This window comes from Procambarus clarkii, chromosome 45 (assembly GCF_040958095.1).
Source record: "Procambarus clarkii isolate CNS0578487 chromosome 45, FALCON_Pclarkii_2.0, whole genome shotgun sequence".
NCBI lineage: Eukaryota > Metazoa > Arthropoda > Malacostraca > Decapoda > Cambaridae > Procambarus > Procambarus clarkii.
The window spans coordinates 13,875,470-13,892,776 of record NC_091194.1 but is presented as its reverse complement, the minus strand read 5'-3'; the positions used below and the strand labels follow the sequence as shown (position 1 = coordinate 13,892,776).

Genomic DNA, 17,307 nt, shown 5'->3' with positions numbered 1-17,307 from the left:
TCTTCCTTCTCCTCCTTCTCCTCCTGTGCTTTCCTAAGAGTGTTTACCTAACAGTGTCTTCGAGAGCAGTGAGGTCCCACTCTTTACTATCCGCCTACTGGTCCTCAAATACCTGTTCCATTGCAACTTAATTCTTTGCTGAATCTGGCTAACAAGTTATAGATGGAGGTGGCTTCCATAACTTCTCCAATCAGTGCATTGACAACCTGTTGACTACCTGTACAGCGGTACAAGTAATTCCCTTTACATTCCTTCGGCTCATTGGCGTTTTTCCAGCTTCCACCTGTGTACAAATCCACTTGTGTCCTGTATTCCTGCGTTCTCTCAGTCTGAAGTGGGTATATCCATCGACAACTTGTCTAGGTCCTTCATGGTGGATTTTGGGTTATAGTAACCCATGATTCACGCCACGTTGGTGAGGAAATGTTGGCTTGTCGATAATAGGACGACAGGAATGTCGAAAGCAACATAGTGTTGTAAAATATCTTTCTAAGTACAATATTCAAGAATTTTGTGATTCTTATTTGCAGATTGTGTGATAAGTAATGTAATACGCGCGCGCACACACGCACACACACACACACAAGAGTAGATATGACATAGCCCAATAGGCTCAGGAACCTGTACACCTGTTGATTGACGGTTGAGAGGCGGGACCAAAGAGCCAGAGCTCAACCCCCGCAAGCACAACTAGATGAGTACAACTAGGTGAGTACACACACACACAAACACACACACACACACACACACACACACACACACACACACACACACACACACACACACACACACACACACACACACACACACACACACACACACACACACACGCACACACACACACACACACACACACACACACACACACACACACACACACATGCCACTAGTGGCAAGGTATGCCACTAGACTAGTCCCAGAACTAAGAGGCATGAGTTACGAGGAAAGGCTGTGGGAAATGCACCTTACGACACTGGAAGACAGAAGAGTAAGGGGAGACATGATCACAACCTACAAAATCCTCAGAGGAATCGACCGGGTAAACAAGGATAAACTATTCAACACTGGTGGGACGCGAACAAGGGGACACAGGTGGAAACTGAGTACTCACATGAGACACAGAGACGTTAGAAGGAACTTTTTAGTGTCAGAGTAGTTAACGGATGGAATGCATTAGGCAGTGATGTGGTGGAGGCTGACTCCATACACAGTTTTAAATGTAGATATGATAGAGCCCAGTAGGCTCAGGAATCTGTACACCAGTTGATTGACAGTTGAGAGGCGGGACCAAAGAGCCAAAGCTCAACCCCCGCAAGCACAAATAGGTGAGTACAAATAGGTGAGTACACACACACACACACACACACACACACACACACACACACACACACACACACACACACACACTTGCAATACCACATATGTCAGACCAATACGGTAGTATACGGCTCTAGATGAGCAAGTATTTGTACTCATCGATATGTAATCTAGATGAGTACATATAGATGAGTGCATATGTGACGAGTACATGTAGATGAGTACATCCAGACGAGAACACACACGCAGCACACATCAATCAACAAAATAAACAATTCATTTCAATTCTATGCAACGAGTTACATTTAAAACTAGTAAACTCTTTTGTACCGTGTGTACCTGGGTGTACCTGAGTGTACCTGGGTGTACTATGTGTACCTGGGTGTACCGTGTGTACCTGGGTGTACAGTGTGTACCTGGGTGTACCTGGGTGTACCTGGGTGTACTGTGTGTACCTGGGTGTACCGTGTGTACCTGGGTGTACTATGTGTACCGTGTGTACCTGGGTGTACAGTGTGTACCTGGGTGTACCTGGGTGTACCTGGGTGTACTGTGTGTACCTGGGTGTACCGTGTGTACCTGGGTGTACGGGTGTACCTGGGTGTACTGTGTGTACCTGGGTGTACCGTGTGTACCTGGGTGTACCATGTGTACCTGGGTGTACCTGGGTGTACCTGGGTGTACTGTGTGTACCTGGGTGTACCTGGGTGTACTGTGTGTACCTGGGTGTACCGTGTGTACCTGGGTGTACCGTGTGTACCTGGGTGTACCGTGTGTACCTGGATGTACTGAGTGTACTTGAGCGTACCGTGTGTACCTGGGTGTACCGTGTGTACCTGGGTGTACCGTATGTACCAGGGTGTACCATGTGTACCTGGGTGTACCTGGGTGTACCGTATGTACCTGGGTGTACCGTGTGTACTCCTCCATCTGTTCACCCCTCATGTCCCATTAGTTCATTTCTCGTCATTTTGAACACCACTTCCCGTGAACAATTGTTCTGTTGTTGTTTAAGATTCGTTACCCGGAACAAAGTTCCAAGTAGCACGGGCTATGGTGAGCCCGGAGAACAATTGTTCGATTCGTGTTCTTTTCGGCTCTTATAGTCATAACTTCCGCTGGTGCTCGTGTGTGGGATGAGGGGGGGGGGGGGGTTGTTCCTTGTATTTCACCGTAGCTCCGGTTACCGTGCGCTCTTGCTTAATTGGTCGCGCGGAAGTTGAGCTTCGGCTCTTTGGTACCGGCTGTCAACTGTCAATCAACTGGGGGTATATAGGTTCCAAAGCCAATTAGGCTTTATCGTAGCTGCCTTTGTGCGACGTTTGTTTTTGCTGTGTGTGTGTGTGTGTGTGTGTGTGTGTGTGTGTGTGTGTGTGTGTGTGTGTGTGTGTGTGTGTGTGTGTGTGTGTGTGTGTGTGTGTGTGTGTGTGCGCGTGTGTGTGTGTGTGTGTGCGTGTGTGTGTGTGTGTGTGTGTGTGTGTGTGTATGTGTGTGTGTGTGTGTGTGTGTGTGTGTGTGTGTGTGTGTGTGTGTGTGTGTGTGTGTGTGTGTGTGTGTGTGTGTGTGTGTGTGTGTGTGTGCCGTTAACTCCTGGGCTCCTCCTTCCACTCTCTTGGCTACTAATTGCAATGACTCCGACGCCTCTTTAATTTTTGTTGTTTATATATGAAAACCCACCTACGTATTTTGTATGTCTCTACTATGCCCTCTCCCCTCTCTCTCTCCCTCTCTCTCCCCAGTTTATGGAGACGTTAGGTCCTACTATTTCAGTCTCCTTTCATAAATGGTGTAGCCATGTCCACACCCTTCCCTTAGTATACCCATGCCCACTCCCTTCCCTTAGTATACCCATGCCCAAACCCTTCCCTTAGTATACCCATGCCCACACCTACCATAGTGTAAACTGACCAAAGAACTCACTAACTAACCCGTAGAGGAAATAAGATTAAACGCTTCCTCCTAATTCAATCAGGCTCAATGTACCTTGTCAGCCCAGGTTCCTAACAAGGTTTATCTAACCAGCTCGGGTTTTTTCTTAGAAACTACTCAGAAAAAACGGAAGTTAAGGCATGAAACCTGTTAAATTCTTCAAGGCAAAGAATGCTCTTCTAATCTTATAGACTCATTGTGTACACATTTGCAGGAACTTTGGGCAAATTTTCGCTGAGAATAAGGCACGTTGCTGTGGTGGAATGTGGTGGATAGAAGGATTTATATATATATATATATATATATATATATATATATATATATATATATATATATATATGTATATATATATATGTATATATATATATATATATGTATATATATAAATATATATATATATATATATATATATATATGTATATATATAAATATATATATATATATATATGTATATATATATATCCCAAACTATATGCTAAAACGCTATTAATCACTATTTTCATCTCGACCGACAATTCATTTTCGGCCATTACCTCTCCTTATCCAGCATTTCCGCTGATTCTCTACGTAATTTTGAGATTATGTTCTGTCAGTTCCATCACAATGAAATAAAAGGAAAAAATAACTTTAACCCAAAAAGAATTGTGAGATTGGGAGTAAAAGAAGACAAAAATATTGAAGATTACTTAAATTAAATCGAAAATTATAGCTCTCAACACATTATAGTGATCGGTTTCCCTTTACTGTTAACGGTGTTGGCTATACTGATGGGCCCTGCTTACTGTTAGCGGGGTTGGTAACACTGATCGGGCTCAGTTCACTGTTAACAGTGTTGGCAATAGTGAATGGCCCTGTTTTCTGCTAACAATCTTGCTCATACTCAACAACCATTGTTTTCCCTTAACAGTATGACTCATAGTAAACGGGCCCCTATATAACAGGAGCGCAAATGCAGATAACGCTATCAGCGTTGTCTTGTGTGTACATTTGCCAACGCATCAATCATGGGAAGCATTGCTTGGTCCCATTGGTCATCTTCCAGATTTAATATTTCCATGGCTATCGTCTTCAGGATTCTGTCTTTAACTTTGAGTGTCGTAAGCAGATGTTGCCAACAGGTACCTTACACAGGTGTAAGGTACCTGTGTTATGTTGTTGTTGTTAAAGATTCGCTACCTGGAACAAAAAGTTCCAAGCAGCACGGGCTATGGCGAGCCCGTAAATAGTTATATACCTGTGTTAGAAGGTACCCTAGGTACTAGGTAAGCCTGCAGAAGCCCATAGATCCCTTGTGAGAAGAGATACAAAACATATGGATATTCCACGACTCATTCTTGGATTCCTGGACTCATCCAGGATTCATTCTGCAATCCTTAACAGGTCGTGGAGTTATTTCTTTGGGAATTACAGCATTGGCAATTGAACCCAAATGCCACTTGAACTTAACAAAGGTAGTGTTGTTAGGATTAGATTTGGGGGGGAGGGGTTAGTTAATTATAGGCGAGGTTAGGACAAGCTTGTCTATGATTGGTTAGGGCAAGACTATTTCTGCACTTTGAAGTAGTTAGGGGCGAGTCTTAACTCCATTCCTTTAGATTTCACCAGCTGTAAATCCACCATCAGGGGACTCTTTGTGTGCCTGCCAGGGGTGCCATCGTCTAGGAACCAGATGGCGAGGTCGCTAGTCAAGCCGCTTGGGCAACCATATACACAAACCAACAGGGAAATCACTCCACCGCAACGGGACCCCTTCTGTGGAAACTTTTTCACGCTCACCAAACGGGAGTATCCCGTCTGGGGATACTCGAGTATCCCCAAACGAGTATCCATCCCTTTACTGTATTCAGCTGAAAACCGAGAGGACACAAATAGAGTTCACTCTTCATCACTATAACTCTTTCTCTATACTGGATACTTTTTACAATGTAGCTAATTTTTGTAAAACTATATTTTCGGGAAAATCAGTGATATATTCTCGTGCTATATGGGCTGTTATTCGGAAATCATTGGTCAAATCATTCTTAAATCATTGAAAGGATAAATATACCACAAACTTTCGAAAGGAATTGGGTTCTAGGCTAATTGACGCTACCAGAGACTCAAAAGCGGCCAGATTCTTGTTTCAGTGCCTTAGTGGCTTTATCTAGGGATAAAATATCTGCTGTCTCCTTCGTATCTGAGGAGCTCCAAAAGATTAACAAACCTCTTAACCTTTCATTATAATCACCAACTTGCAAGTTTTCAAAATGTAAAACCAAGACATGATAAATTATAAAATAAACACATGATAATGATAAAACATGATAATGACAACACATGATAAATTAAAAAAAAATAAAGAGGAATAGGTGATAAATTAAAAAAAATAAAGAGGAATAGGTGATAAATTAAAAAAAAATAAAGAGGAATAGGTGATAAATTAAAAAAAAATAAAGAGGAATAGGTGTAGTAGGCGAAAAGAATTAAAAAAAACATGGATTGATCAGGACCAAACAAATGCCGTCGACTGCGTACAGGAACACAGAAATAATGAGTTACAAAGACGGTCGAGCGATTGAGGGGGCTGGAAGCTCTGTGTATTCAACCAGCTGAACATTGTAATGTAGATGAGGATTGGAATGGAATTAGAAGGGAAAGGCGGAGGAAGAGACGCATGCAAGGATAATATGAATAAGCGCAAGGGAAAGAATAAAGGCGAAAACTGTAAACAAAGGGGAAAGGGAGATAATGTAGGGAGATCTCCACGCGAAGATTTCTTGCAGCTTCCATATACCTTGGGGCATTAGGAGACTCGAACCCTGGACTCCCTCACGTGTGTGAGGGTTTTATTGATTTCTTGCAGGTATTATATATAACTATTATATATAGATATATTATATCTGCCCGAAACGCTTTGCGTAATAGTAGCTTTAGGCATTGTATGTACTAGCTCTATCTATAAAGCCAACAAACTTTGTAAAATCTCTTTATGTATGTACCTTACCTAAATAAAAATTATTATTATTATTATTATTATTATAACTGGCTTATGGTTTTCTCCCATAATTATCCCTACTTTACCCCTCTCTGCTTCACCCCCAACCCCTCAAAACACAGGTGTAAGACTTCGCTCATTAACGACAAGTGTGTCTCCCTCTTCCTGCAGGTGTCGTGGATCCGTCATAGAGACATACACCTGCTAACGGTGGGTCGCTACACCTACACTTCCGACCAGAGGTTCAGAGCCCTGCACGAGGACGACTCGGACGACTGGGTGCTCAAGATCAACTACGTACAGGTGAGCGCTCTCTGTAAGCACCTGGGGCATCTGCCTCCAAGTGAGCACCTTCAGTGAACACTCTGACGTTCGTGGTGCTGGGAATCACCATTAGTAGTAGATGACGGTAGTTGATGAGTGTAACATTGTTATAGTCAATTGCAAAACAATTGAGCGCCTCAGGTGAGCTCCGACACCTTCTCCTCGCTCCCAGCTGAGCACCAGTTGTAAACACACACACACACACACACACACACACACACACACACACACACACACACACACACACACACACACACACACACACACACACACACACGCACGCACACACACACACACACACACACACACACACACACACACACACTCACACACACACACACACACACACACACACACACACACACACACACACACACACACACACACACACACACTGACACACACACTTGTTGATGACTGATCAAAATCGCCTTGACATGGAACACTTAAGTCAATGGATGATGACTTATTATACCACATTTTAAGAAGTTAAGAGAACCTGTCAATTGAAAATACGACAGACCAAGAGACTCAAGACGTAACTGGGACTTATTTGTTTATTTTTGTGTTCTAACATACGTTATTATAGCGTTATATCAACCTAAAATATCATTAGCAGACTGTATAGGCTCTCACTAAAACTTACTAGCCGGATGGCTTCCGGCAATAATGAAGCGATATTCAGAGATAATTTTTTTGTCAGTATGTGATCCGGCTCCAAGAGGAAAATGTTATTTTTTAGCGAGTTTAAAAGATGAGAATGTGAAGAGAGAGGAGGAGGAGGAGTCCTTGAACGAGGTCTGAATGTTCTTAGTTCGGGCTGGGAAAGGAGACATGTTTATTACTCTAATGATTAATATGTCGCAATGTAAGTGTGCTAGCAGATCTCTTCCTCCACCCCTCTCCCCTTCTCCCCTATCCTCACTCCCCATCCTCTTTCCCACTGGTTCTCCCTTCCCTTTCCCCCCTTCTACACACACACACACGCACACACCGTCACTCACACGCACACACAGATGATTCCAAATGCAAATGTGGTAAATGGCTGAAGGCAGGACTCCGGGAGCGGCAGATTAACTCCCGCAAATACAGTTAGGTCAACACACGCACGCACACGCACGCACACACTGTCTCAACATGATAACTGAACGCCTGACCTCGGCCTGAAGACGCAACGAATATAACCAGTGCTGGCGCCGTGAAGTGCTGTGGACAGGGGGACCCAGCGCCCCTTGTCCTGCCTGTAATGTCCCACGTTCAGCGTGGCATGGTGGGGTTGGGGGGGCTGGTGGGGTTTGTGGGGGTGGGGGGAAGGGGTTGGGGGGGTTGGTGGAGGGGGAAGGGAGCGTGTAGATGACCTCGATGTGTAGGGAGGGTGAGGCCGGTGTTCTGTACGTCAGATCAATAGGCTCACTGCGATTGCATGCTTCAGGTACAGGTGCGTGTGTTTGTGAGACAAGGGGTTGTTTGTGTGTGTGTGTGTGTGTGTGTGTGTGTGTGTGTGTGTGTGTGTGTGTGTGTGTGTGTGTGTGTGTGTGTGTGTGTGTGTGTGTGTGTGTACTCACCTAGTTGTACTCACCTAGTTGTGTTTGCGGGGGTTGAGCTCTGGCTCTTTGGTCCCGCCTCTCAACCGTCAATCAGCAGGTGTACAGATTCCTGAGCCTATCGGGCTCTATCATATCTACACTTGAAACTGTGTATGGAGTCAGCCTCCACCACATCACCCCCTAATGCATTGCATTTGTCAACCACTCTGACACTAAAAAAGTTCTTTCTAATATCTCTGTGGCTCATTTGGGCACTCAGTTTCCACCTGTGTCCCCTTGTGCGTGTTCCCCTTGTGTTAAATAGACTGTCTTTATCTACCCTATCAATTCCCTTCAGGATCTTGAATGTGGTGATCATGTCCCCCCTAACTCTTCTGTCTTCCAGCGAAGTGAGGTTTAATTCCCGTAGTCTCTCCTCGTAGCTCATACCTCTCAGCTCGGGTACTAGTCTGGTGGCAAACCTTTGAACCTTTTCCAGTTTAGTCTTATCCTTGACTAGATATGGACTCCATGCTGGGGCTGCATACTCCAGGATTGGCCTGACATATGTGGTATACAAAGTTCTGAATGATTCTTTACACAAGTTTCTGAATGCCGTTCGTATGTTGGCCAGCCTGGCATATGCCGCTGATGTTATCCGCTTGATATGTGCTGCAGGAGACAGGTCTGGCGTGATATCAACCCCCAAGTCTTTTTCCTTCTCTGACTCCTGAAGAATTTCCTCTCCCAGATGATACCTTGTATCTGGCCTCCTGCTCCCTACACCTATCTTCATTACACACCTATCTGTGTGTGTGTGTGTGTGTGTGTGTGTGTGTGTGTGTGTGTGTGTGTGTGTGTGTGTGTGTGTGTGTGTGTGTGTGTGTGTGTGTGTGTGTGTGTGTGTGTGTACTCACCTTGAACTCGTCTATTTGTCAGTTAACTGTCAGTTGAACTGTGCAGTTGAACATGCACAGTTAACTGAACTGTCAGGTAACTCTGCATGTGTGTGTAATTTCCTAAGGGTAATTACTTAAGTGTAGTTACAGGATGAGAGCTACGCTCGTGGTGTCCCGTCTTCCCAGTACTCTTTGTTGTATAACGCTTTGAAACTACTGACGGTCTTGGCCTCCACCACCTTCTCGCTTGACTTGTTCCTACCGTCTACCACTCTGCTTGCAAATGAAAACTTTCTATATTTTTTTCGACCTCTTTGTTTCCTTTGGGTTGAATCTGTGTCCTCTCGTTAATACAGTTGCTGGTTTCAGGAATTCATTGTTGTCATTTTAGTAGATTCTTGTTAGTATTTTGTAAGTGGTGATCATATCACCTATTTGTCCTCAAATTTCAGTTCCGGAAGCCATTTTGTAGAGTGCCGCAGCACCTTTTTCAGTTCATTAATATGTTTCTTGAGATTTGGGCGCCATACAACTGCTGCATATTCCAGTTTTGGTCTCACATAAGTCATGAATAGTTTCTTTAGTGTTTCACCATCCATATAATTAAAATAAAGTTTGAAGTTGGAAAGCGACGCATACACTCCTCTCACAATGTTATTTACGTGTTCCTCTGGCGACAGATTGCTATCCAAAACCACTCCTAGGTCTCGTTCCTGAGTAGAGTTCCAGAATTCCTTTCCATAAAATGTATAAGTTGTGTGTGTGGTCTGTTTTCTCCTATTCCACATTCCATAACATGGCATTTAATCACATTGGATTCCGTTTGCCACTTGACGCTCCAAGCACTTATTTTATCTAGATCAATTTGAAGGGCATTACAATCATCTCTGTTTCTTATCTTCCTCAGTATCTTAGCATCATCCACATGCATGTTCACACATGTACTCACCTAATTGTACTCACCTAATTGTGCTTGCGGGGGTTGAGCTCTGGCTCTTTGGTCCCGCCCGCTCTGGCTCTTTGGTCACACACATGTGTGTGTGTGTGTGTGTGTGTGTGTGTGTGTGTGTGTGTGTGTGTGTGTGTGTGTGTGTGTGTGTGTGTGTGTGTGTGTGTGTGTTCACCTAGATGTATTCACCTAGATGTGCTTGCGTGGGTTGAGCTATGCTCTTTCGGCCCGCCTCTCAACTGTCAATCAATCAACTGAAACTAACTACTAACTAGTTCCCTCCCCTCCCACACACACACCCAGGAAGCAGTTCCGTAACGGCTGTCTAACTCCCAGGTACCTATTTACTGCTAGGTAACAGGTGCATCAGGTGAAAGAAACTTTACCCATTTCTGCCTGGTCCGGAAATCGAACCCGGGCCACAGAATAACGAGTCCTGCGCGCTGTTCGCTCAGCTATCAGACCCCAATATACATGTGTGTGTATGCATGTGTGTATACATGTGTGTATGTGTCCTCCAACACACACACCTGAAACAAAATATTGAGAAGAGATCGTGAATAACCTTTAATAGCTCTAAACAGGAATTAAACAGGATCTAAACAGGAACTAAACAGGACTCGCTACAACTTCTCTCATATACACTTTTCTTGTTTTGCTTGGCGGATAATTCCATCAAAAATTGGCTCGAACTTGGACCCGAACTTCTTTAAGTTCATTATAGTCGATATATGGAAGAGGGGATCACCTTGGAAGGGGGAGGGGAGGTGGAAGGGGGGATAGGGGGAGGGTATGTCTAAGTTTTTAATAGATTTTCTGAGCAGGAAAATTCTACCCCCACCCCCACCCCCCCCCACCCTTTGGGAATCTGACAAACTTAGAAGAGAAGTTTGAATGAGCAATTTGTAAATATTTTGATTGACAAGGTGATGATATTTTTTTGGTAAAGTTATAATCAGTAGAGAACGGGTGATTCGCTCTGAGCGTGAACGACCGAACGTCCTTAGATCTGACGTTCAGAGATGAACGAGCGCCCTTGATCTTACCTTATATATCTCCTCGAACGAGCTTACCTTACGTTCACAGGTGCAAGAATAGTAGACCTTAGTAGACCTTACGTTCACAGGTGCAAGAATAGTAGACCTTAGTAGACCTTACGTTCAGAGGTACGAGAACGAGTGTCCCACACCTTACGTACAGAGGTACGAGAACGAGTGTCCCACACCTTACGTTCAGAGGTACGAGAACGAGTGTCCCACACCTTACGTTCAGAGGTACGAGAACGAGTGTCCCACACCTTACGTTCAGAGATGCAGGAATAAGTGCCTAGACCTTATGAATGTTCCTTTTCCACCACCTTTTCTGTACCCTTTCCATAATATTTTGTGCCCTTTCCATAATATTTTGTGCCCTTTCCATCATATTTTGTGCCCTTTCCATCATATTTTGTGTCCTTTCCATCATATTTTGTGTCTTTTCCGTCATATTTTGTGCCCTTTCCATCATATTTTCTGCCCTTTCCATAATATTTTGTGCCCTTTCCATCATATTTTCTGCCCTTTCCATCATATTTTGTGTCCTTTCCATCATATTTTCTGCCTTTTCCACCCCCTTTCTGTGCCTTTTCCATCATATTTTGTGTCCTTTCCATAATATTTTGTGCCCTTTCCATCATATTTTGTGTCTTTTCCATCATATTTTCTGCCCTTTCCATCATATTTTGTGTCCTTTCCATCATATTTTCTGCCCTTTCCGTCATATTTTGTGCCCTTTCCACCTCATTCCGGACCTTTTTCACTCCAATCTGTATCTTTAGTCATATTTTGTACCCTTCCCATCCCATTTTGTACCATTTCCCACACCATTCTGTACTCTTTCTGTACTTTTCCCACCCTCATTCTTTACCCCTTTTCACCCCATTCTGTACTATTACCTGCTCAGCCTGTCACTAATGCCACTAAGGAACAATCTCATGCCACTAAGGAACAATCTCATGCCACTAAGGAACAATCTCATGCCACTAAGGAACAATCTCATGCCACTAAGGAACAATCTCATGCTACTAAGGAACAATCTCATGCCACTAAGGAACAATCTCATGCCACTAAGGAACAATCTCATGCTACTAAGGAACAATCTCATCCCACTAAGGAACAATCTCATGCCACTAAGGAACAATCTCATGCCACTATGGAACAATCTCATGCCACTAAGGAACAATCTCATGCCACAAAGGAACAATCTCATCCCACTAAGGAACAATCTCATGCTACTAAGGAACAATCTCATCCCACTAAGGAACAATCTCATGCTACTAAGGAACAATCTCATCCCACTAAGGAACAATCTCATGCCACTAAGGAACAATCTCATGCTACTAAGGAACAATCTCATCCCACTAAGGAACAATCTCATGCCACTAAGGAACAATCTCATCCCACTAAGGAACAATCTCATCCCACTAAGGAACAATCTCATGCCACTAAGGAACAATCTCATCCCACTAAGGAACAATCTCATGCCACTAAGGAACAATCTCATGCTACTAAGGAACAACCTCATCCCACTAAGGAACAATCTCATGCCACTAAGGAACAATCTCATCCCACTAAGGAACAATCTCATGCTACTAAGGAACAATCTCATCCCACTAAGGAACAATCTCATGCTACTAAGGAACAATCTCATCCCACTAAGGAACAATCTCATCCCACTAAGGAACAATCTCATCCCACTAAGGAACAATCTCATGCTACTAAGGAACAATCTCATCACACTAAGGAACAATATCTTCCAACTAAGGAACAATCTCATGCCACTAAGGAACAATCTCATGCCACTAAGGAACAATCTCATGCCACTAAGGAACAATCACATGCCACTAAGAAACAATCACATCCCACTAAGGAACAATCTCATGCTACTAAGGAACAATCTCATCCCACTAAGGAACAATCTCATGCTACTAAGGAACAATCTCATCCCACTAAGGAACAATCTCATCCCACTAAGGAACAATCTCATGCCACTAAGGAACAATCTCATGCCACTATGGAACAATCTCATGCCACTAAGGAACAATCACATGCCACTAAGGAACAATCACATGCCACTAAGGAACAATCTCATGCCACTAAGGAACAATCTCATGCCACTAAGGAACAATCTCATGCCACTAAGGAACAATCACATGCCACTAAGGAACAATCACATGCCACTATGGAACAATCTCATGCCACTAAGGAACAATCACATGCCACTAAGGAACAATCACATACCACTAAGGAACAATCTCATGCCACTAAGGAACAATCTCATGCCACTAAGGAACAATCACATCCCACTAAGGAACAATCACATCCCACTAAGGAACAATCACATCCCACTAAGGAACAACATAAAATAGATGCAGAAAATAAGGAGTTTGGAAGATGGAGGAAAGGAGAAACCGAAGGGGCCAAGAAGAAGAAGAGGAGGAGAAATAGGAAGGAAGAGAAAAAGAAGGAAGAGGACGAAGAGGACGAAGCGGAAGAGGAGGAGGATAATGTGGATAGCAAAGAGGCAAAAGGTGGTTCGTTATTAAGTCTTGGACGGGATTAATGACCAAGGGAAAAGTAATAAACCGACCGAAGGCGTCGCTTATTGGTCTAGGGAGAGTGACAGCTTGGGAGAGGGGGGGGGGGGGGGGGGGGAAGGAGGAGTCTATATCTATCTTCCTGTCTGTCTGTCCCTCACCTTCCATATCTCTCTCTCTCTCTCTCTCTCTCTCTCTCTCTCTCTCTCTCTCTCTCTCTCTCTCTCTCTCTCTCTCTCTCTCTCTCTCTCTCTCTCTCTCTCTCTCTCTCTCTCTCTCTCTCTCTCTCTCTCTCTCTCTCTCTCTCTCTCTCTCTCTCTCTCTCTCTCTCGCTTTCTTTTCACTAATGCATTTTTTTTACTTACTCAGCAGGATGTAAATTGATTTACTCAGTTTATATTGATTTACTTACTCAGCAGAATTGACAGGTTGAATATTCCGTATACAGTATAATAAACTTTTTTTCTTTCTGAAATTAAACTTCTAAAGTTTAATGTGTCAAAAACTAATTTTTTTTATGTATTCATACTTATTGTTCAATATATATATATATATATATATATATATATATATATATATATATATATATATATATATATATATATATATATATATATATATATATATATATATATATAAGTGTGTGTGTGTATTTTAAAGATTATTACTTCCAGAGATAATTTAATAGAACTTAAAAACTAATATTGACCATATTCATGTGTTTAGAAATTAAATAATCATGCATATAGTTTATTCACCATTCCTTCAGTAGTTCTTCCTGTTCATCCTTATTTCTCACGTAAATTACATTCATTTCCTAATTACTTTGGTGCTTCGTTTTATACCTACTTTATTGGCAATTTCCTCTCCCACTTCGATTTATCGTATCTATATATATATTCACCCTCATAGTTTATTGTCCCTTGAACCATCTTCTCCCTTCTGTATATAGTTTCTCCTTTCTTAAATCCCCTTCTGTAGACAGTTTCTTTCTACCATCTTATAAATCCCTTTCCTGGAAGAATATTAACTCTATTCACTCCCTCTTCCAGGTGTATATGTCAGCATACTCACTCATACTCTCATACAAACGTTTCATGCCCACTGTCCATATCGTCATACTAAACTTTCATTCCCTCATTCCCTCGTTTCATACCATCGACTCCATTTACGACTCTTTCATACCCATTATTACAGCTGTTATTGTCACGGTTCCTGCTTTCAAACTCATGTAAACACACTCCCAGGCTTCGACCCTTATATACCTTACCCATACCCTAAGTCTTATTGTCCCATACCCACCACTTAATACCCCATACCCACCACTAAATACCCTATACTCACCACTAAATACCCCATACTCACTACTAAATACCCCATACTCACCACTAAATACCCCATACTCACCACTAAATACCCCATACTCACCACTAAATACCCCATACTCACCACTAAATACCCCATACTCACCACTAAATACCCCATACTCACTACTAAATACCCCATACTCACTACTAAATACCCCATACTCACCACTAAATACCCCATACCCACCACTAAATACCCCATACCCACCACTAAATACCCTATACTCACCACTAAATACCCCATACTCACCACTAAATACCCTATACTCACCACTAAATTCCCAATACCCTATACCCACCACTAAATACCAAATACCCCATACCCACCACTAAATACCACATACCCTATACCCATCACTCCATAACCCAATACCCACCACCTTATAACCCAATACCGAATATACAATATCCCGTATGCAATCCTCCTTATACCAATATGCCTTATCTTTTAACGCCATCTTTCTCTCCCTCTCTCTCTCTCTCTCCCGTTACCAGACTCGGGACTCCGGAATGTACGAGTGCCAGATATCGACTACACCGCCCATGTCACACTTCATACGTCTCAATGTTGTCAGTAAGTGCCAAGTGGTTTGTCTTCCTGTTTTGTTTAATGTTGCTTTTGTTGGTGTCAATAGCCAGGGTTGCTTCTATGTTGCACGACACTTTTGGGGGATTGAGTGGCCACACTCTGGTCACTGTTGGGGTGTTGAGTGACGATATTCTGGTCACTGTTGGGGTGTTGGGTGACCACATTCTGGTCACTGTTGAGGCGTTGAGTGACCACATTCTGGTCACTGTTGGGGCGTTGAGTGACCACATTCTGGTCACTGTTGGGGCGTTGAGTGGCCACATTCTGGTCACTGTTGGGGCGTTGAGTGACCACACTCTGGTCACTGTTGGGGCGTTGAGTGACCACATTCTGGTCACTGTTGGGGCGTTGAGTGGCCACATTCTGGTCACTGTTGGGGCGTTGAGTGACCACACTCTGGTCACTGTTGGGGCGTTGAGTGACCACATTCTGGTCACTGTTGAGGCGTTGAGTGGCCACATTCTGGTCACTGTTGAGGCGTTGAGTGACCACATTCTGGTCACTGTTGGGGCGTTGAGTGGCCACACTCTGGTCACTGTTGGGGCGTTGAGTGACCACACTCTGGTCACTGTTGGGGCGTTGAGTGGCCACATTCTGGTCACTGTTGGGGTGTTGGGTGACCACATTCTGGACACTGTTGGGGCGTTGAGTGACCACACTCTGGACACTATTGGGGTGTTGAGTGACCACACTCTGGTCACTATTGTGGTGTTGAGTGACCACACTCTGGTCACTATTGTGGTGTTGAGTGACCACACTCTGGACACTATTGGGGTGTTGAGTGACCACACTCTGGTCACTATTGGGGTGTTGAGTGACCACACTCTGGTCACTATTGTGGTGTTGAGTGACCACACTCTGGTCACTATTGTGGTGTTGAGTGACCACACTCTGGTCACTGTTGGAGCGTTGAGTGACCACACTCTGGTCACTGTTGGAGCGTTGAGTGACCACACTCTTTCTTGCTTCATTCTAGTTTGAAACTTTTTTCTTGTTTTGACGTCTTTTGACGTGATTACTGCGGCAAACAAGCTGTGATTCGGCCCGCCAAAGTTGTCAACCAAGTTTATTAGCACCATAACAGTACCATTTTGATGAGTTGGTTGATGTTTGCGTCGATGACTGAGTTCATGGATGATGATTTCCTACCCAAGCAGTAGGGCGAAGAGTGGCAGTACTGCAACCTGGTTAGAGTGGGAAATGCTGCAACTTTTATCTTGCAGGAGGCTGTAAATGGCATCGTTAGGTGGGACCTCGTAGATGCTTATCAGGCTCCAGATAGTTTCTTCATTTCCGACCGGTCGGAGTGACCACTCAGAAGGCGATGTGGGCTCCGTCACTCACAATGCATCGCTGGTTGGTCACCTGACACTCCCGAAAGTGGTGATCTTGGGCACAAAAATTGCTACGTTTTGGGGGAGGGGTTCCTTGTGTAGTGAGGTTCTGGTAACAGTTTGATTGATTGATCAATCAATAGATCAGTTCAATAGCATGAATAGCCCGTGAATTGGCAACACTTGTGGCACTGTTTATAAGTAGGAAAATAGGAGAGTTGAACAAGATCGTACGTAAGGGCGCAAGCCAATCCAGTTCAGCTGCTGTTCCCGTCTCAATCGGTCGCAGCAGCGATGGTAGAGTGGTTCCGCACACTCTCTGTACGGCCTATCGACTTCAACTGTTGACTGTCTATCGTCGGGGGGTACAGGAGGCCTACCGACTTCAACTGTTGACTGTCTCTGACGCTGATTGGTCGTCAGGTTATGAGTTTGACACAAAAAACATGGTCTTTAGGTTATACTTATTGGCTCCTAGCCATAGCGTTTCCGTAAGGGAGAATGCCATTGGTGATCGGGGTAGTG

General features: G+C 43.7%; 1 protein-coding gene across 2 annotated transcripts in view; it reads left to right on the top strand.

Annotated features, from left to right (window-relative positions):
- LOC123749219 (zwei Ig domain protein zig-8) overlaps window positions 1-17,307 on the top strand; it is a 114,768-nt gene that overhangs the window by 84,315 nt on the left and 13,146 nt on the right. For both annotated transcript variants that reach the window (XM_069301449.1, XM_069301448.1), the window contains exons 4-5: window positions 6,392-6,523; window positions 15,355-15,433. In XM_069301449.1, the coding sequence (XP_069157550.1) occupies window positions 6,392-6,523; window positions 15,355-15,433 (211 nt within the window). The remainder of the gene's footprint in view (window positions 1-6,391; window positions 6,524-15,354; window positions 15,434-17,307) is intronic.